The sequence below is a fragment of the Pongo abelii genome, chromosome 13 (genome assembly GCF_028885655.2).
Source record: "Pongo abelii isolate AG06213 chromosome 13, NHGRI_mPonAbe1-v2.0_pri, whole genome shotgun sequence".
NCBI classification, from domain to species: domain Eukaryota; kingdom Metazoa; phylum Chordata; class Mammalia; order Primates; family Hominidae; genus Pongo; species Pongo abelii.
In genome coordinates, this window is record NC_071998.2 from 121,729,457 (window position 1) to 121,751,468 (window position 22,012).

Genomic DNA, 22,012 nt, shown 5'->3' on the forward strand with positions numbered 1-22,012 from the left:
CACCCAGCAGGCCCCCAGGGGTCCACGGAGCACAATTTAGAACCCTCGTCACTTGACTGCCAAGGTGCAGCCTGCAGTCTGGGAAGGTTAAAATGGTGTTCACTGAGTAACCAAGGCTAAGGCCGGGAGGATAAAGGGAGGAGAAGAAGCAGTAATCCTGGGAGGCTTCCTAGAGGAGGTGAGTTTTTAGCAGAGCGAGGTGAGAATAGCAGGGTGTGGAACTGTGAGCGGGGGATTATAGATAGGGGAGTGGCAGATCCTGGAACTTCACAGCCTAAAGGGTCTAGAGACCATCTTGTCTGATTCTTCATTGCGCACACGGGGAAACTGAGGTCCGGAGAGTGGAAGGAACTCACCTATGTCTCTGCTTTGGGCAGGGCACAGAGGCAAACCTAGATGCCAGGTTCCCATATAGTCACATCCCCCAGACTATCTATAAATGGGCAAAGGAGGCAGATTGAGTGACCAGAGACAGAGTGGGGTTGTGTAGGAGCCCCGCCAACTCCATCCCTGGGGACTTCTGTCCTGATCCCCTCACCCTGATTCCCACCCGCAGGCGCCCTGGAGATCGGTCAGGCCCTCCCCATCCACGCAGGTCGCTACACCTGCTCAGCCCGCAACTCTGCCGGCGTAGCCCACAAGCACGTCTTCCTCACTGTGCAAGGTAAGGGTCCGTGGTCCAGACCCCAGAGTTCCTAGGGCCAGGGGAGCAGGTGGAGAGCCAGAGGCAGGTGGGGCTCAGGATGGAGGTGAGGCCCCGGGTCTCAGAGGCCCTGACCTGTCTCCCATGGGATTCTTTGGCAGGAAAAGAATCAGCCATGGTGTTCTTGTTGCTGTGGCCGATGTTTCTAGAACCCCCTTTCTCCTTAGAGGCCTCTCTCTCTGATGCTCCAAGACCCCCTGGTTGGAGGAGTTGTGTTAAGGACATTCTCAGGGCCCTCTGCACCCCCGTCCTTTGTAGCCTCCCCGGTGGTGAAGCCGCTGCCCAGCGTGGTTCGGGCAGTGGTAGAGGAGGAGGTGCTGCTGCCCTGTGAGGCCTCGGGTATCCCCCGGCCGACCATCACCTGGCAGAAGGAAGGGCTCAACGTCCCTACGGGTGAGGGCCCCTGGCAGCCAGCCTGGGAAGGGAAAAGAAGAGCGTGGGCCTGGGCGGGGGCAGGGGTCCTGCTTCCTGCCCTGGGAGACCCCGCAGACCTGCTGAGAGGTCCTGGAAAGCCCCTGACCTGCCCAGATACGTCCCCACCCTTGCTCTGGCCTCCCCCTCCCCAACCCTTCTCCTGTCACCACAGCCTGAGATGCCATCCGAGCACTCGGTGGCTGAGTTGGGAGGTTGGGAGGGGGCAGCTGGGCTGGGCTCGGGGTCAGGCTTCTTGGCTCCTTCTGTCCCTTGGTCATTCTGTGACCCCAGCAAGTCATTTGCTGCCTGTGAGACAGCACAACCCAATCTGCCCACCTCGGGGGTCCCCAGTCCCAGCTCCCAGGCCCCCGATTTTCTTCTTCCTCGTTCAGGAGTGAGTACCCAGGTCCTACCAGGCGGACAACTGCGGATTGCCCATGCCAGCCCAGAGGATGCTGGAAACTATCTCTGCATCGCTAAGAACAGTGCGGGCAGCGCCATGGGGAAGACGCGGCTGGTGGTGCAAGGTGGGACTGAGGACGGGGCCGAGGTGGGCCCTGGCAACTGAGGGGCTTTGAGGGTCCTGCAAGCTTCTCCCTTCCCTGCCTGGCAGGGCACACTGCTTATAGTTCTAGAAGGAATTAAGGGGAAAACATGTCTCATTGTGCCCCTGAGTTCTGGATTGAGACATAAACTCCCATCCCGTCTGCCTTCTCTCTGGCCCTATGGAACACAAGTCTAGCATCCCTCATTCATTCCGGTTTCCAGTAGCTGTAGCCTCTCTGGCCCTGCTCTGGCACATACACAATTATATGTGCCCTTCCCTTAGTTTGATCAATCGTTGGCTTCAAAGATCAGGTGGCATCACTGGCCAAAAATCTGCAAAGTCTGCTGGGAATATTCAGTATGGGCCGGTCGTGTCTTGGCCGCTGTGGCCTGCTTTGTGGTATCTCAGTGGCTGTCCCCGCCCGCAGCTGTGTAGGGCTGGAGTCGGACTCTGGCTGTGAACTCAGAGGGGCTCCTGGCTCCAGGCTTCCTCCGCTTCTCCTTGTCCAGCCTGCTCCTCTCCCCTCGGACCTGGAGCGTCGCTGGTCACCAGACCAGCCAGACACCAAGTCATTGACCCTCACTCTGCCCAGCATAGCTCCACCGCAGGGATGCTCTGTGACAGCTGCCCTGCTTTTGTTCCTGGAGGTGGCCTAGTACAAGGTCCAAGTGGACCCTGCCCAAGGCCTCTGTCCTGCAGCTTTTAGTCATCTGTGTGTGTGCATGTATGTGTGCACGTGTGTGTGTGTACACATGTGCATAGGTGCAATGGAATCACCGTCACAGCTACACCAAACTCAGGGAGTCCCCAAATCGTCTTGAGCATGGGCAATGGCCTATGACTAGGGAGTTAGAGGGGGCAGCTGATGGCCAGGGAGGGCTGAAGGGTTGGGCCAAAGGCCAAGGGCCCTGGGATGGTATCAGCCGCCTCCCTGAGCCCTGGTTCTGAGTGGGCCTCCCTCTGCCCACAGTCCCACCAGTGATCGAGAATGGCCTCCCAGACCTGTCCACCACCGAAGGCTCCCACGCCTTCTTGCCTTGCAAGGCCAGGGGCAGTCCTGAGCCCAACATCACCTGGGACAAAGATGGCCAGCCTGTGCCGGGCGCCGAGGGGAAGTTCACCATCCAGCCTTCTGGGGAGTTGCTGGTGAAGAACTTGGAGGTGAGGCACTGCCCCGAGGGGCACAGCAGGGAATAATGGCTGAGACCCCTGTATGTCATGCTCTGTGCTGAGCACTGTGCAACCTTTAACCCTGGGAGCCTGGGGAAATCAGTGTCACCATCCCGGGTACAGACGGCCAGAACTGAGGCTCAAAGTGTACCTAGTTGTCCACCATTGCCAAGAGGCAGAACCCAAATTTGAACCTGGACCTCGGCAGCCAGCTCCTGGGGAAGGGAGGGAACTCGGACTGGGGCTCAGGGGTACGGCGATGACTTTGTGTCCCGAAAGTCTACCCAGTTGTTGTCACCCATGCGTTGGCATTAACCATCCTCTGGGTTTTGGGGAGTGTCGAGCCAGGGGTATGGGTGGGACCCCCAACCCCCTTCCCCTCAGCACTCATCAGATTCTGCAATTTTGTGATGAGACCCTCTCCAGATGGGTTCAGTGGACACACCTAGAGGGGTCAGAGACGTCGGACCCGGCCACCCAGGGAGCCTGGAGGTGCAGTGGTTAGCGCACCGGCCCTGCTTAAATGCACCATAAAACTCCTCCTCTTGGAGCCCCTGTTGGGCCCTCTATCAGGGCACCAAAAGCAAGGCCTGCAGTGCAGGTCAAGTTCTGAGGACAGGGCAGCACACAGTAGGTGTTTGGTAAACACTGGCTATTGAGATCATGCAGTCAGGGCTGGGGTTATGAAGCAGCAGAGCATGTGAACGCTGCAGGGCAGGGCAGGGGCACGGTGGTGATGCTGACCCGTTTGCCAACTGTGTGACCTTGGGCAAGTCCCTTCCCCTCTCTGGACTGGATGCTCCATGAGAACCTTCAAGGGTCAGGGGCATCCTGACCTATGCCAAGGTGGGGGCAGTTCTCCTGCCAACCCCTTTCTTTGCTCACAGGGCCAGGACGCAGGCACCTATACCTGTACTGCTGAGAACGCTGTGGGCCGGGCCCGCCGCCGCGTGCACCTCACCATCCTGGCACTGCCTGTGTTCACCACGCTGCCTGGGGACCGCAGCCTGCGCCTCGGGGATAGGCTGTGGCTTCGCTGTGCAGCCCGGGGCAGCCCCACCCCTCGCATTGGCTGGACTGTCAACGACCGGCCAGTCACAGGTCTGGGTCTGCTGGGCATGGGTGGGACAGAGAGCCAGGACCCTGGGAGGTCAAGAAGGGAGGGCAGGTGGGGAGACCCAACCCAGTGGAAAGGAAGAGGTTGTCAGCCAGCCCTGTTGGTTCTGGGTCTTCCAACGTGGTCCTATGTAGGGGACAGGGCAAACCCACCTGTGGCCATATGTGACAAGCCATATATCAGAGCTGGCAAGAGGCCACCTGAGAAAACTCAACCCAGAGACCTCAGGGCCAGGAAGGGGAGGCCTGTGTTCTAGTCCAGAGCTGCTGCTCCCATTATGGGACCCTCAGCAAACCCCTTTTGCTGGGGGGCCGGGGGGACTCTGTCCTCCTACCGGAAACCCAGGTGATGTCTAGGGAGACACAGGGCCTGTGGAGTACCTGCTGGGTACTCAATGTCTGCTGAATTGATAAATTGCTAAGTCCCCTCCACTGCAAAATGATACTTTCCTACATTAGGATATGACATCACACATTCCTAACTCTGAGTCCCCAGGTGTGGAATACCCACGCATACCTGTGGTGAAGGCTTTTTTGGGCCCCACCACTTCCTGGGGAGGGACCTTGGGCAAGTATAATAGTTCGGCCTCTCTGAGCCCCGCTCTCCATCTGTCAAATGGACATAACCAAGGGTCCTGAGGACAGAATGACAATGGAGGGGCCGTGCTCGGCACAGGCCTGGCCAACTGATGGTGATGCTTGTCCATATTCATCTCCTAGAGGCGATGGCCAACCCCAAAGGAAAAGTCCATTGTTAGAATCCTTCTCTCGGCTGGGCGCGGTGGCTCACGCCTGTAATCCCAGCACTTTGGGAGGCCAAGGCAGGCGGATCACCTGAGGTCAGGAGTTTGAGACCAGCCTGGCCAACACGGTGAAACCCCATCTCTACTAAAAGTACACAATTAGCTGGGCGTGGTGGCACATGCCTGTAATCCCAGCTACTTGGGAGGCTAAGGTAGGAGAATCAGTTGAACCTGGGAGGTGGAGGTTGCAATGAGCTGATATTGCGTCATTACACTCCAGCCTGGGCAACAAGAGTGACACTGTCTCAAAGAAAAAAAAAAAAAAGAATCCTTCTCTCTAGAAATCATGGCAGTGTTTCAGTAAGTGCCCTGTGCTGAGAGGCCCCCAAAGACCTGCCCTTGACCGTTTATCAAACACACAGTGTGCACTGGAAAATGGTAGAAGGCAGGTTCATTAACCACAGCCTCCAGTGTGGCCTGTGCCTCCCAGGAACGGGTCTGATTTGATCAGCCTTCACCCGGGACTCCCATCTGTTTCTGCATTTTTATTAAGTTCCTGCAGGTACCCAGGCACCAGGGAAGTGTTTAGGGCAGGAGTTCCCTGCACCCGACTTCTCTTTCTCCACCACAGAAGGGGTGTTCGAGCAGGATGGAGGCAGCACGCTGCAGCGGGCCACTGTCTCCAGAGAAGACAGCGGGACCTATGTCTGCTGGGCGGAGAACAGAGTGGGCCGCACACAGGTGGTCAGCTTCGTCCACGTGAAGGGTAGGGCACATTCCCCAGGTGGCTTCTCTCTCAAGACCTCCAGTCTATTGGGACCCAATCTATTGGTTTCCTAAGAGCCCAGCCTCCTGTCCTCTGAATTAGCGGTTCCCCCGCCTGGGGGACTTTAAATTCTGAAGTCCAGGTTCTACCTCCAACTCTGTAAACCAGCCTCTCTGGGGTGAGGCCTAGGCATCAGTATTTTTGACGCTCCCAAAACGACCCCGGCTGCAGGTAGAATTGGAATCTGACCAATTGCCCTACAGCACTACCTTCAGCTGGATGGTGCCAGGGTGGGAAGAGAGCATGGAGGCCAGGGCGTCCTGGCAGAAAAATGCCAGAAGCTTGCCAGCCAGCCAGTTGTCCCCTATGACCTACTCATCCACCAGGAGTAGCACAGGAGCCCTCGGTGATGCCATGTCTTAGTTTGCACAACTTCAGGATGGGTGGGGCTGGATGGGGGGAATGAGCAGCCCCAGGCACCAAAAGAGAACTGCAGCTTTTGGTAGATCCAACCTCAGGAAACCAGGAAGGATATAAGCCAGTCCAGAGCATCCAAGAGTGTTTTGAGATTAGCATGAATCTCATAGTGTTGCTTTGTACAACAGAGGTGTCTAGGGTTCTTGTTTTTTTATAGTTATTGATTTCCAGAGTACCTGGCAGGTACTCCACTGCTAGTGTAATCCATCTGTGAAAGAGAGTATATGACACGCGTAACACTGTCTTCCTGCCTGTGCCCATCTCAGGCATCACTAATCAATCACAGCACTGTTCTCATTCAGCTTCAAATGCTTCTCAGCACAGTTCTTGGAAAGTCTTTGCCAGTCTTCGTGACTTGACCCATGACATGGACACTGTTTGCTGTCCCTGATGCACTGACTAAACACAACCATGCTGTGCTAGCAGGAGCCTCTGGAGGCCCCTGGAGGCAGGAGTTGGGCAGACCTTTGGGGTTTATGAGAGGTTGAGCCTGCAGGGAATCTCTTTTCTGACAACTTGCTCGACGTCACCCCATGCAGAGGCTCCTGTCCTACAAGGGGAGGCTTTCTCCTACCTGGTGGAACCTGTAGGAGGCAGCATTCAGCTAGACTGTGTGGTGCATGGAGACCCAGTGCCGGACATCCGCTGGATCAAAGATGGCCTTCCACTGCGGGGCAGCCACCTCTGGCACCAGCTGCAGAATGGCTCGCTGACCATCCGCAGGACTGAGGCAAGGCGGGGCCTGGCACCTTGGGTGGGGCCACCGAGGACAACTCTGTGCTTTTTCTGATTGCTCAAGAGGGTTCTTCATGTTGCCCCCTCTGCTTCTGCAGTCTACGAAGCACCTCCCTGCCCGTTCCTCAGACATCCTCCCACTGCCACCAGTATTGACCTCCAGCCACTGGGCTTTTCTGTTCCTCGGTCATCCACCCATTCAATGGAGCCAATTAGTTCTACCTCGTAGGATTGTAATTAGAAATCAGTGAGATGTCTCATACCCATTATTTAAGAGTGATCTGTGGGTTATGCCTCCAAAATGTTGTTATTAACAACCTCAGGGGGCAGGGTAGGCAGGTAATAGTGCTCCCTATTTACAGACGAAGACACTGAAGTTCAGAGAGGCCCACAACCAATAAGTGCAGGAGGCAGGGCCCCCACCCCCAGGTCTCCTGCCTCAGGCTCCGAGTTGTTTCCAAAGACTTGGGCCCTGGGGCAGCCCCTCTCAAATTCCATTTTGTGTCTCAAGTTCTGGTGATTGTGCAGAAATCCCCGAGTCAGGACTGACTCAAGTTCATCTTAGGGGGCCTTGATCTCACCCATTTGGGAGCCTTTCTCTGGGTAGTAATGATAATAGGACTAGTAATAAGAGTAGCAGTAAGAGCAGTGGTAATAATGGCTCCTGTTACCCAAGTACTAACTGTGGGCCAGGCACGGGGCCTTGCACTTAGCAAGCATTATTCCATTTAATCCTTATAAGATCCTAGCAGTTATCATTGCCATTTTACAGAATGGGAAACTGAGGCTCCAGAGGCATGAAAATGTCCTAAGTAATGGGCTCAGGGCAGTAAGCGTGGGGCTGGGATTCAGTCCCATGTTGGTCTGACCTCCAAACCTATACTCTTAACTTTGTGCCATACTATCCCCCCCAGTCCCTTGGGTGTGGCCCCCCAGCTACCATCTTCTGGGAGTGGACATGGCCTCAGGCTGCCCCAGGCCCATCTGATGGTGGTGCTGCCACTCACAAGTGATGTGAGCCAGCGCGCCACCTGAGTTCCATCACATATCCGTGGGCCACCTGTTAGGGAAACGCTGCAAACCTTCTCCCTTCTGGAAGACTCACTTTGCACACTGGCACAATAAATGCCCTGAGAGGTCCTGCAGTTCAGACTGCCATGCTGTTAATACAACAGAGGTGTCTAATGTTCTTGTTTTCCTGTAGTTATTGATTTCCAAAGTACCATAACATGTTGTCAACTCAATGTCTCCCAAACTTACTTGACCATGGAACCCTTTTTTCCAAGGAGTCTCAAATAGTGTGCCGTGGGACAGTAAGATTTCAACGTACACAGTTGTTCCACCTAAGGCAACAAGGACCTTAGTCACAGCCCCCTATTTTTGGGTGTGAAAAGGGGCTGGATTCTCTTTGCATGTCTGCTGACAAGTGGTCACAGAGGCCCTTCTGATGCTCTGCGGGAGATCAGGTGTCCCTGGCTGGTTCACAGCCTAAGCCCCTTGCTGGCTGGCTGGCCTCAGTCCCCTACCCAGCTGTCTGAGCTGCTCATCTTCTTCTCTGAGCACCATGCGCCCTCTCCTGTGCCCACTTGCAGAGGGACGATGCGGGACGGTACCAGTGCCTGGCAGAGAACGAGATGGGCGTGGCGAAGAAAGTGGTGATCCTCGTCCTGCAGAGTGAGTCTCGGCCTCAGCAGAGTGGGGACGTGGGAAGCGTGCTTGGGGACGGCGGTGGCGTGTGCAGCCTAGATGGCAGACAGGCAGGGCCGGAACTTGGAATTCTTTCATTAATACTTATTTGGAACACACTTGAATCCTACCAAATGTTTCCCAAATGTGGGGTGAGTGAGACTCAGGATTGAGCTAGAGAAAACCTGGCAACCTGGGCCGAGGGGGAGCTGGGCATTTAAAACTCGGACCAGCCGTCAAGATCACTGCGACAGCTCTCGCATGTGCCAGGGAGCTCGTAGTTTACCAGGCGCTGTTTGAGCCTCAGAATAACACTGTGAAGTTGTCTCAATAGGGATTCTGTAGAAAATGTTTTATTGAAGATGAACACCTGTGGAGAAGAGCCAGGATCCTAAGTGCAGAGCTCAGTGAATTTTTACAATGCGAACCCACCCAGTTAACCCTCAGCCAGATCAAAGAAATAGGACAGTGCTGGCTCCCAGCCTCCAGCATGCCCACCTCCGTTCACTGCCCCCTGCCCCAATAATCACTGTCCTGGATTCTGCCTCTTTAAAAAAAAAAAAAAAAAAAAAAAACTTTATTGAGTTATAATTTGCATACCATAAAATTCACCCATTCATACAATGCGATATTATTTAACCTTAAAAAGGAAGGAAATTCTAGGGCTGGGCTCGGTGACTCACATCTGTAATCCCAGTACTTTGGGAGGCCAAGACGGGTGGATCACCTGGGGTCTGGAGTTCAAGAACAGCCTGACCAACGTAGTGAAACCCTGTCTCTACTAAAAATACAAAAATTAGCTGGGCGTGGTGGCGCCCCTGTAATCCCAGTTATTCAGGAAGCTGAGGCAGGAAAATCACTTGAACCCAGGAGGCAGAGGTTGCAGTGAGCCAAGATCGTGCCATTGCACTCCAGCCTGGTTGACAGGCAAGACTCAATCTCAAAAAAAAAAAAAAAAAAAAAAAAAAAGAACAAAAGGAATGAAATTCTGACACAGGCTACAACATAGATGAACCTTGAGGGCATCATGCGAAGTAGAAAAAGCCGGTCACAAAAAAACAAACACTGTATGACTCTGTTTATATGAGGGGCCTAGAGTGGTCAAAAGCATAGAGACCCAAAGTAGTATGGAGCCTGCCAGGGGCTGCGGGGAGGGGAGAAGGGGGAGTTAGTGTTTAATGAGTCCGGAGTTTCAGTTTAGCAAGAGAAAAAAGTTCTGGAGATTGTACAACAATGTCAAATACGCAACACTACTGAACTGCACACTTACAAATGGTTCAATGATAAATTTTATGTAATGTATTTTTTTACCATAATTATTGTTACTAATGTTTTTTGAGACAGGGTCTGGCTCTGTTGCTCAGGCTGGAGTGCAGTGGCGCCATCTCTGCTCACTGCAACCTCCGCCTCCCGGGTTCAAGCGTTTCTCCTGCCTCAGCCTCCTGAGTAGCTGGGATTATAGGCGCACACCACCACACCCGGCTAATTTTTGTATTTTTAGTAGAAACGGGGTTTCACCATGTTGGCCAGGCTGGTCTTGAACTTCTGACCTCAGGTGACCCACCTGCCTTGGCCTCCCAAAGTGCTGGGATTACAGGAGTGAGCCACTGCACCCAGTGCTTGTGCTTATTCTTAAATGGAGTTGTTTATTTTACTAGTGAGTTTCTAGAGTTCTTTACATAGCATGGATATAGCCCTTTATCAGATACATGATTTGCAAATATTTCTCCCAGTCTGTGACTTGTCTTTGCATTTTCTTATTGGTGACTTTGAAGAGAAAAAGTGTTAAAATTTGGTGAAGTCCAAATTTATCCATTTTGTATTTTTTGAATCATGTATTTGGGGTTACACCTTTTAAAAATCTTTGCCTAATCTAAGGTCATCTTTTTCTTTTCTTTTCTCATTTCTTTTCTTTTCTTTCTCTTTCTGTTTTTTTGTTTTGTTTTGTTTTAATGTTTTTGAGACAGAGTCTCACTCTGGTGCCAAGGCTGGAGTGCAGTGGCAAGATCTCAGCTCACTGCAACTTCCACCTCCAAGGTTCAAGCAATCCTTGTGCCTCAACCTCCCAAGTAGCTGGGATTACAGGCACGCACCACCACACCCAGCTAATTTTTGTAATTTTAGTAGAGACGAGGTTTCATCGTGTTGCCCAGGCTGGTCTCGAACTCCTGGCCTCAAGCAATCCACCTGCCTCGGCCTCCTAAAGTGCGGATTACAGGCATGAGCCACTGGACCCTACATTTTCTTATATGATTTTTGTAGTTTTAGTTCTCACATTTAGGTCTGTGATCCATTTTGAGTTAATTTTTGTGTGGGGTAAGGGTCTAACTTCCTTTTTTGCATACAGATAGCCAATTGTTCCAGTACCATTTATGCTGATCTTGAATTTCTTTCAGTGATGTTTTGTAGTTTTGAGTGTACTGGTCTTATATTTTTGTTAAATTGAGTTTAAGTCTTTATTACTGTTGATGCTATTTTGGGTGGAGTTGTTTTCTTTGATTTTTGGATTTGTAATTGCTAATATGTAGAGATACAGTTGAATTGATATCGTATCATCTATGAATAGGGACAATGTGACTTCTTTCTTTCAAATCTGCGTACCTTGAAGTTTTTTGCTTTGCCTTATTGCCTTGTTGGACCCTCTGGTACACAGTTGAAGCAGCGAGAGCAGCCATCCTTGCCTGGTTCCCTGGTTTAGGTGGAAAGCAGTCAGTCTCTCACCATGGGGCGTGATGTTAGCTGTGAGTTTTTGTGGATGCCCTTTCTCTGGCTGAGGAAGTTCCCTTTTTGTACCTAGTGTGTTGAGAGTTTTTGTCATGGATGGAATAGGTTTGTGGTTCCAGACAAGATGGTATAGATGCACTTCTCCCTATTTCTCTTGCTAGGGACAGCTAAACACCTTGGACTTTATATAGAAGCAAACATAAAGAGCCTCTGAAAAGTAGAGAAAAGAAGGAGGATAGACTACCGATCTTGGGACCTGAGGAGCAACATGGTGGTGAATGCCCTGGTGTTTCTTTTTGTCCTTTATATCCTGGGCTGTGTACTTGAGAAGCCAACAACCTGGAACCACCAGTGGGCTCAGATACACACACACACACACACACACACACATACACACACACACACGGGGGCATGTGCACCTCAACAAGAGCCTGTCCTCTCTTGCAAAGGACTAGGAAAGGGACAGCATAGTAAGAAAGAAAACTTGTAAATAACAACCCCCAACCAGGTGTGGTGGCTCGTGTCTGTAATCCCAGCACTTTGGGAGGCTGAGGTAGCCAGATCGCTTGAGCTCAGGAATTTGATATCACCCTGGGCAATATGGTGAAACCCCATCTCTACCAAAAATACAAAAAAAAAAAAAAAAAAAAAATAGCTGGGCGTGGTGGCGCACACATGTAGTCCCAGCTACTTGGGAGGCAAACACCATGAAAAACACCCCAGCCCCATCATCACACCAACTGGGAGCCCCGAGCTTCCACCCTCACCCCTGTACCGAGGCACTGCTCTCCCCACACTGGAGCGGGATGCTGTCAGGTGACACCTAATTAAGAGACAGAATTGTCACCACTGTCGTCTACTGAGTGGGAAGCTCCTCCCCCGTCTGGCCAGGTGAGCAGCCAGGGTAGTGCCAGCAGAGGCCCAGTGTGGGCATGCCTCCACCCATGCCCAGCAGTAATGAGGCACCCCTCCCTGTTCTGGGGTGACCATGGAAGCCTCATAGGGAACCTGAGCTTCCACTCTGACCTGGCAGAAGTGAGTGGCACCACTTTTTCTTGGCAGTGTTCCAGCTCTGCCAAAAACGGAAGATTTAAATAAAAATCCGAGTCTTACAATACTGAAACTCACTTACACACCAGGAACAAGGAAAATCTCAACTTACATACCAGGAACAAGGAAAATCTCAACGAAAGCAGACAACAGATGCCAACTGAGATAGTACAGATATCAGGTAATCTGACAAGGACTTTTTTTTTTTTTTTTAGACAAGGTCTGACTCTGTTGGCTGGAGTGCAGTGACATGATCATGGCTCACTGCAGCCTGGGCTCAGGTGATTATCCGACCTCAGCCTCCCAAGTAGCTGGGACTGCAGGCATGTGCCACCACACCCAACTAATTTTTATTTTTAGGTATTTATTTTTTGTAGAGATGGGGTCTCCTTATGTTGCCTAAGCCAGTCTCAAACTCCTGGGCTCAAATGATCCACCTGCCTCAGCCTCCCAAAGTGGTGGGATTACAGGCATGAACCACTGCGCCTGACCAACACTGAACTGTCACCACTGTCACCCACTGAGTGGGAAGCCCCTCGCCTACACAGGCTGAGTGGGGAACAATAATCAGTGCCCCTCTCCCTCCCAGCCAGGATGGTGCCAGCAGAGCCCCACTTGAAGCGCCAACTCCCACCGATCCCCAGCAATAATGAGGCACCCTCCCTGTTCCCGGGTGTCCATGGAGGCCACGTAGGGAACCCGGACTTCCACTCTCATCTGGCAGAAGTGAGTGGCACCTCCTTCCCCTGGCAGTGTTCCAGGTCTGCTAAGATGGAAGATTTAAATAAGAGCCTAAATCTTATCATACTGAAACTCACATCATACCAGGAAGAAGGAAAAATCTCAACTTGAATGAGAACTGACGCTCAACAGACACCAACTGAGATAGCACAGATGTTTGAGTCATCTGATAAGGATTTCCTTTTTATTTTTTGATGGGGTCTTGCTCTGTCACCCAGACTGGAGTGCAGTGGCACAATCACAACTCACTGCAGCCTCGACCTCCCGGGCTCACGCAGTCCTCCCACTTCTCAGCCTCCCAAGTAGCTGGGACTGCCAGTGCACACTACCATGCTCGGCTACTTTATTTATTTTTTGTAGAGATGGGGTCTTGCTGTGTTGCCCAGTCTAGCTGACAGGGATGCTTCTGTGAGCAGTTGTCAACATGCTTGAAACAAGTGAAAAAAACAAAATCTCAGCAAAACGTGGCTGTGGAGTAATTTGAAGTTCAGGCAATTTTCAAGTCAGCCTCGGTTTGACTGTCCTTTGTACCCCTCAGGTCTCCCCTGCACAGGTGCATATTTCCCACGTTGGCCAGCGATCGTGGGAAGCCAATCCAGCCTGTCTGTGGCTCCTTCATTTCCAGGTTCTCCCCGTTACGTTGCTGGCTGGGCCCCTGCTCTTCTCAGCCAGGGCCATGCCACAGGCCAGCACAGCAGCCATTTCCCTTTTGGTTCCTACCAGTTTTGCTCCTTTTCCTGAAGATATTTCTCAGGGCGTGCTTTCATCCTCTACTGCACATCAAGGCAGCCCCCAGGGGTGGCAAAAGCTGCTGTTTTTCACAGCCATCCCTGATAAAACCACTGCGATGGTCACAGTGGGGTAGGGAAGGGTACAGCCCTAGGCAGGAGAGCCAAAGGCTTCCACTGTTCTTACCCAAAGTTCTAGAGGCTTTTTTTTTTTTTTTTTTTTTTTTTTTTTGGAGACAGAGTCTCACTCAGAGTCACCCAGGCTGGAGTGCAGTGGCGCGATCTCGGCTCACTGCAACCTCCACCTCCCAGGTTCAAGAGATTCTCCTGCCTCAGCCTCCCGAATAGCTGGGATTACAGGCACCCACCACCTCGTCCAGCTAATTTTTGTAATTTTAGTTGAGACAGGGTTTCACCATGTTGGCCCGGCTGGTCTCAAACTCCTGACTTAAGGTGATCCAGCCGCCTAGGCCTCCCAAAGTGTAGGGCTTACAGGCGTGAGCCACCGCGCCCGGCCTCGATCTTCATTTAAATGGAATCACCCCACATGTGCTCTTGCGTAGACTCTTCTTTTGCACATCATTATTTGTGGCATTCGTCCATATTGTTCACATGGAATTAGTTTATTGGTTCTCATTGCTGTATGTTTTTCTGCTACATGGATGTACCACAGTTTATTCATGTACTCCACTGTAGGTTAGTTTCCAGTGACGGGCAGTTAAGAACAGGGCTGCTGTGACCTTCTTACGCACGCCCTCCAGTGAACACACACACACACTTGTGCTGGGGTATTCGTCCAGGAGCAGAAGCGCTAGGTCTCATAGTACACGTGTGTTCCACTTTAGGACACACTGGCTGTGGTAGTATCTGATGAATGGCCCCCAAAGATATGTCCAGGTCCTAGTCCCCAGGGCCTGTGAATGTTTCCTTACTTGGAAAAGGAATCTTTGCAAATGTAATTAAGTTAAGGATCTTAAAGTGAGCAGATTTTCTCGGTGGCCCCTAAATGCTATCACAAGTGTTTTATTTATTTATTTATTTATTTAGAGATGGAATCTCGCTCTGTTGCCCAGGCTGGAGTGCAGTGGCGCAATCTCGGCTACTGTAACCTCTGCCTCCTAGGTTCAAGCAATTCTCCTGTGTCAGCCTCTCAAGTAGCTGGGACTACAGGCACAGACCACCACACTAATTTTTGTATTTTTTAGTAGAAATAGGGTTTCACCATGTTGGCCAGGCTCTTCTCAAATTCCTAGGTTCAAGCAATCCACCCACCGCAGCCTCCCAAAGTGCTGGGGTTACAGGCATGAACCACCACACCCAGCTGCAAGTATTATTATAAAAAAGAGCCGGGGCCAGACATGGTGGCTCATGACTATAATCCTAGCACTTTGGGAGGCCGAGGAGGGTGGATCACCTGAGGTCGGGAGTTTGAGACCAGCATGATCAATATGGCAAAACCCCATCTCTACCAAAAATACAAAAATTACCAGGCGTGGTGGCACACGCCTGTAATCCCAGCTACTCAGGAGGCTGAGGCAGGAGAATCGCTTGAAGCCGGGAGGCAGAGGTTGCAGTGAGCTGAGATCGTACCACTGTACTCCAGCCTAGGTAACAGAGTGAGACTCCGTCTCAAAAGAAAAAAAAAAAAAAAGAGAGAGAGAGACAGAGAGCTGGGGTGGTGTGGCAGGGGAGAGCGAAAGAGAGAAGAGAAGGTAAAGTGGAGATGGAGGCAGAGGATGGATTGTTGCAGCCTCAGGCTAAGGAATGCTGGCGGGGCGGAAGCTGGAAGAGGTGAGGAATGGGCTCTCCCCCAGAACCTCTGGAGGAAGCAGGGCACCTTAACTTTGGCCCAGTGAGGCTAATGTGGGCCTCCTGGCCTCCACAGTTTCTCCCATGTTTCTGCAGCTTGCTGCAGCATCCGCAGGAAGCGAACACACAGGCACACAGCACCCCACCTTGGCTGAACCACGTTGCATTTCCACCGCAGTGTGTGCGAGTTCTACTTGTTCCGCAGCCTCACCAGCACTGGGCCTTTCCCATCCTTTCCATATTAGCCTTCCAGGAGGGTCTATAATAGTAAGTGGACAGGAAGCATCATCCCCATATTTCAGATGGGAACACTGAGGGTCAGGGAGTGACTTGGTGAGAGCCACCCACAGTAGGTGACAGAGCACGAGTTTGCCCATTTCATTGGCATCAACTAGAGGCAGTTCTGACAGATGGCCCCTCCCCTTCATTGGAAGCAGCCTAACTGTCCTATAGGAGAGGCGTGGTTTAGCCAATCCCAATAGAGCCAGGCAATAGAAGACTACCTAGCCACTAACAACAGATATGTAACTGCATGGAAAGGTAGTTATGATCTATTGCAGAGAAAAAATAAAAGCAGATGGCCAGGCGTGGTGGCTCATGCCTGTAACCCCAGCACTTTGGGAGACTGAGGCGGGTGGATCACTTGAGGCAGGAGTTCGAGACCAACCTGGCCAACATGACGAAACCCCGTCTCTACTAAAAATACAAAAATCAGCCAGGTGTGGTGGCAGGTGCTCTTGGGAGGCTGAGATGGGAGGATCGCTTGAACCCAGGAGGCAGAGATTGCAGTGAGCCGAGATCGCACCACTGCACTCCAGCCTGGGGGACAGAGCGAGACTCCATCTCAAAAAATAAAATAAAATAAAAGCAGGTACGGCCATATGATCATATTTTCATAAAGAAGCAGTGTCTAGAGGGAAATATTCAGGAACGATGACTGGGTGGAAGGATCCTATGCAGTTCTTATTTTCTTCTTTCTGCTTCTCTGGATTTCCCAGTGTGTCTAAATGAACATATCCCACTTGAATATGCAAAAATAATTAAATGTTCCTAAAAGCCACCTGGGCCTCCCACAGGTGCTCCGGTGTTCCAGGTGGAGCCCCAGGACATGACAGTGAGATCTGGGGATGACGTGGCCCTGCGGTGCCAGGCCACTGGAGAACCCACACCCACCATTGAATGGCTACGGGCGGGTCAACCCTTGTGGGCCAGCCGGCGGCTCCGGACCCTGCCCGATGGGAGCCTGTGGCTGGAAAATGTGGAGACTGGGGATGCAGGCGCCTATGACTGCGTCGCTCACAACCTCCTGGGCTCTGCCACAGCCCGGGCGTTCCTGGTCGTGAGAGGTATGGGGCATCCCTGTCTGGACCTTTTTGGACAGAGGCAGGATCTCTTGCCGATGGGGATTGTGTGGTGCTTATGGGGGACCTGTCCCCTGCCTTGCCAGCTCCCCACCTCTTCCCTTTGCTTCGTCACAAGCCCAGAATGAACCCCTACCCTGCCCGTTTACAGTTGGGGAAACTGAGTCTTGGAGGTGCTGTTTGCCGCTCATCTTGGACAGGGAACACTGGTTGTTCCCGCTTAACTGGCACAAATGCATGTCCTCTGTCTGGACACTGCACAGCCCCTGGAAGCAGGCAGAGGAAGACAAGGGCATCCCCGGTGCCCTTGGGGGCTGCTGTGAAAAGTCTGTGCGTCAGTGCATGTCCCAGGCATCACACATTGCCTGGCTGTGGCAGGTGGTTGGAAAAGAGATGGCTTCCTGGTGGGATGGACCCCTGCCATCTCAGATTCCTCAATCAGCTCCCTTCTCCCTTGGGTCAGACCAACTTTAAAATTAAGAAAAGATCTATCCTGAGAAACCACAGTAAATGGATTCAAACCTGCATAAAGGCAAGTCATAAGATATTATTTCTGTGGCCTGTGCCTCTGGAGGGAACACTCTATATGTGTGGGGACACGTCCCCTTCCCTGTACCTGGCAGACATCACTAATCCATCACCACATGGCAACACTCCCTATGTGTGGCGATGCATCTCCCTCCCTGTCCCTGGCAGACATCACTAATCTATCACCACATGCGCTGGCAGAATCTTTCTCCAATGAGCCCTCCCAGGCAGCGCCTCTCAGCTAATTGGAATTGGGACTTGACACTCGGCCCCCTGGAAATCCACGTGAAACCCACTGTCAACCAAATGTGGGACCCTTTCTGGCCGTTGCTGTCATTATCTCCCACAGGCCCGGGCAGGGTACCAACCTATGCAGCTCTGAAAGTTCAGCGGTTCTCTGACCCCCCAGCCAGAGATGCAGTCTCAGAGTTAGCCTTGGGTCTAAGCAGACCCCCCTCTATTTCAGGGCTTTGTCCCACTTCTTTTTTTTTTTTTTTTTTTTTTTTGAGACGGAGTCTCTCGCTCTTGTTGCCCGGGCTGGAGTGCAGTGGTGCAATCTCGGTTCACTGCAAGCTCTGCTTCCTGGGTTCACAGCATTCTCCTGCCTCAGCCTCCTGAGTAGCTGGGACTACAGGTGCCCGCCACCACGCCCGGCTAGTTTTTTGTATTTTTAGTAGAGACAGGGTTTCACCGCATTAGCCAGGATGGTGTCTGTCTCCTGACCTCGTGATCCGCCCATCTCGACCTCCCAAAGTGCTGGGATTACAGGCGTGAGCCACCGCGCCCGGCCCGTCCCACTTCTTACCCTCTCCTGTTGGCAGGCCCCAGTCCAAACCACAGAGCTATGCACATGGCCTTTGTATTTGTTCTCCAGGGCTACTGGTAAAAAAAAACAAAACACCACAAGCTGGAGGCTTAAGCCACACTGATTGTCTCATAGTTCTGGAGGCTGGAAATCCAGGACCACACTGTCAGCAGCCCTGGTTCCTTCTGAGCACTGTGGGGAGGATCTGGTCTGGGCCTCTCTCCCAGGGTCTTGCTGGTGGTCCTCGGCATTCTGTGGCTTGTGGAAACGTCACCCCCACCTCTGCCTTCATCTTCCCTGTGTGTGTCTACACTTCCCTATTTACAAGGACACAGTCATGTTGGGTTAGGCCTGCCCTAATGACCTCATTCTAACTTGACTTACTCTATAAAGACGCTGTCTTCAAATAGGGTCACATTCTGAGGTCCTGGGGGTTAGGACTTCAACGTATGAATTTTGGGTGGGGTGGTACCATTCAATCCATAACCCAGCCTCCTTATTTTTTTTAAATAGAAACAAATATTCTTCCTTTATATATGTTAACTGTAGAAAGGCCAGATACTATAGAAATCTATGAAGAAAAAGGTAATTCTCTCCCATAATTGAGTGACCCAGAGTAGCTTAAGCAATTATTTGGGGAGATACATTCTTCCACACTGTTTTCTCTGGATAGAGGAGATACACTTTTCTTTTTACAAATGTCAAATTTACACCCTCTATAACCTGCCATTTTTACTTCCTCTATCTTGGAAGACATCCCATTATGATACACATCGGCCCACAGCTTTTTTATTGGCTTCATATCATTCCATGGGAACGTTTTTTATCTTCATTCCTGTCGGCTTTGTCAAATGAGCAACGTAGTTTATTTTCCTAGTTTCCATTCCCCAAAGCCACACTGTGCTGCGCATCTTTGTGTGTGGCCCTGAAGATTTCTGTGGGATGATTTCCTTAAGGGGCATGGGTGGGTGAAGGGAGTTCAGGGCTTGGGAACTTCTAACTGTAAACCTGTTTTCCCTCCTGAAAACCTGCTTTTCCTCCTTCCCCATCAGCCTGGCAGGTCCCAATCCTGGCCTTGTAGGGGGACAAGAGGCTGCTACGTCACTCCATGTCTGAGAGAGCTGGCGGTGGCTTGCTGTGCCTGGGTTCCGTTTCCTGTCCCCTTCCAAAGCTGCCCGGGTCACGCTCCAGCCTTCTCATCTGCAGCTCCCAATCTCTTCCTCACCCCCTATTAAAAGGCCAGGGATAGGTTCACGGCCCTTCTCTTGTCCCTCCCATGGGCCCCAGAGCATCGGATACTGATGAGAAACATCCCAGATGGGCTTCAAATCTCATCAAACCCCAGCTATGGGCTGCAGGAAATGGCCCTGCTTCCTAGAACCCCAAATTAACCAGCCCCTTGATTCATCCATTTAGGATCCTAGCACTTGAGTGTTTTATGTTATTTTTTGACAGATCATGGGCAATTTGTTGTTAATTTCCCCTGAGAGCTGGTGAGTGGAGAGGCAGGCTAACTTCTGTCTCTCGTCCCCTGGAATGCCATCTGCCTAAACAAGACAGCTGGCGCATTAGTCAGAGGAAGCACCCCCCTGTGCCTGCATCATCCGTTTGATTAGCGCTAAAGAGCATCTGCTCACAGACGGCCTGGCGGGCAGCCGCTAGGAAGCCAGCCCACCCAGCCAGGCCAGCTGCAGGGCAGCCGGAGCCAGCAGCACTGATGGAATGGGGCTGTTCAGGTGACGGCACCCGGCTCTGGTTCGGTGCCCTGGCTCCTTCAGTGTGCCAGCCATGCCATCGTGGGCTCCTGGCATTTCAGAGACCCACAGGTATTCTGTGAGTTTGTGGTCCCACCTCCTCATTTTACAGGTGAGCCAACTCAGGTGTGGCTTGGGGGCCTGACATGGCCAGGTTTTAAGTAATGGCAGAGCCAGATTTAGAAGCCAGCTCCGCTCCCAGCCCAAGGTTCCTCCTAACAGCCTCCCTTCCCTTTTAGAGCCAAGATCCCCTGGGCGTTGAGTCCATGACCCCTTAGCTGTGTGTCCTTGGACAAGTGGAGGTGAACTCTCCGAGCCTTCATTTACTCCTTCATGAAATGGGAATGACAGCCTGCTTGTGCCGTGGGCCCTGGGGTGGATAGTCAGTGGCACTGTCGTTCTTTCCCTTCCTTACAGGGGAGCCCCAGGGGAGCTGGGGCAGCATGACCGGGGTAATCAATGGCCGGAAATTTGGCGTGGCCACACTCAACACCAGCGTGATGCAGGAGGCGCACTCCGGGGTCAGCAGCATCCACAGCAGCATCCTCCATGTCCCAGCAAACGTGGGTGAGTGGAAGGCAGAGCATCACCTGCCTCTGGGTCATTGTCCCAGCCCAGTGAGGGTCCTCCAGAACATGCTGGACCTAGGAGGGGCAGAGCCTGTGCCCCGAGACTTGCTGAGGGCCTGATGACCAGAGCACGTCTGACCATCTCTCAAAGCTGAGTGCAAGCCAAAGTGGACTTAGGTGCAGGCAACTTCTTGTCCCCCTTACAACCTCCGAAAAACAAAGGAACTGCATTTACAGTCAGACCAAGAGTGTGCGAAACGGTCAGTGTTCTGGGGGTGCGGGCACTCAGATTGTGGTTTCCCAAGCCACCGATGGCTCCCTGAGGCTTTTCCCCATTTAAGTTAAGGCTCGGGTTGATGGAAGTGGAGGGATCTCCAGTCATGAGTGAGGGGTGCAGGCTGGAGGTGACGGGAAGCAGGAAACATGGAGAATTGAATTGCCTAGAAGACCTAGAGGACTAAGAAGAGTCACCTGCACACAGAGCTCTCATGTACGGTGTCTGAGCGATGAATGCTCTGAGAGACTTGCAGAGCTTGTGACAGTGGACGTCACTGTCTCTCCCTTCCCAAGGAATCCCTGGCCCCTCGTGGGGGTCCAGGAGGGGCAGTGTTCATGGGGTCTTCACTAAAAGTAGCTCCTCTGAAGCTGCCCTTGGCCATGGTCCCGCATGAGCAGTGTGGGTTCAGGGGATTTTGCTGGGGAAGTCACTCTGAGCTGGCTGTCAGCAGACAGCAGATGAAGCGAGATGCTGCCCAGACATGGCTGCTTATTCTAGCCGCAGGAGTGCGAGGTCTGGAGAAGCATCTGGCCCCAAGCCCACGGGCCAGGCTCTGTTCCATGAAACAGACGCACAGAGAGGCTGGGAAGGTGGTGCCCATGCACAGGGACCTGGCCGGCTCCTGTGAACCTTGCAAAGCTGGCACCGTTCCTGAGTCGGAGCAAGTGGGGAGCGGGTGCGTTCCCCTTGCCCAGTCCGTGTCCCACCTGGCCCTGCGTGGAGGGCGGGGCATCACATGAAGAAGATCTGAGAATCCACGTCCAGGGCCATTTTTTGGTTCTTTTTTCAAATGGTTTGGAACAAACCCGGGCTCATCCAGAAGGGATCTGCAAGTTAGAAAAGTTGGTTCACTTCAACTCAGCAAATATGTAATGACAGTCTGTGGAGTCCCTGGCTCCGTGGTGACCCAGGGGCCCTCAACCGATATTTGTTGAACTGAGTTAAATATCAGCAAGGTACATGCATTTATTTCTTCTTTTTTTTTTTCTTTTTGAGACTGCTTCTCGCTTTGTTGCCCAGGCTGGAGTGCAAGTGGTGCAGTCACAGCTCACTGCAGCCTCAACCTCCCAGGCTCAAGTGATCCTCCTATATTAGCCTCCCCAGTAGCTAGGACTATAGGCATATGCCACCACACTTGGCTAATGTCCATATATATATATATATATATATATATATATATATTTTTTTTTTTTTTTTTTTTTTTTTTTTTTTTTGAGACGGAGTCTCGCTCTGTCACCCAGGCTGGAGTGCAGTGGCGTGATTTCGGCTCACTGCAAGCTCCGCCTCCCGGGTTCACACCATTCTCCTG

At 52.1% G+C, this 22,012-nt stretch overlaps 1 protein-coding gene across 1 annotated transcript in view; it reads left to right on the top strand.

The window, feature by feature from the left end:
- The window catches only part of HMCN2 (hemicentin 2), a 164,354-nt gene that overhangs the window by 132,500 nt on the left and 9,842 nt on the right, over positions 1-22,012 (top strand). The window contains exons 78-87 of the mRNA XM_054520713.2: positions 557-664; positions 962-1,096; positions 1,510-1,644; positions 2,635-2,825; positions 3,722-3,935; positions 5,325-5,459; positions 6,476-6,666; positions 8,264-8,345; positions 16,486-16,755; positions 20,275-20,424. Of these exons, the coding sequence (XP_054376688.1) occupies positions 557-664; positions 962-1,096; positions 1,510-1,644; positions 2,635-2,825; positions 3,722-3,935; positions 5,325-5,459; positions 6,476-6,666; positions 8,264-8,345; positions 16,486-16,755; positions 20,275-20,424 (1,611 nt within the window). The remainder of the gene's footprint in view (positions 1-556; positions 665-961; positions 1,097-1,509; positions 1,645-2,634; positions 2,826-3,721; positions 3,936-5,324; positions 5,460-6,475; positions 6,667-8,263; positions 8,346-16,485; positions 16,756-20,274; positions 20,425-22,012) is intronic.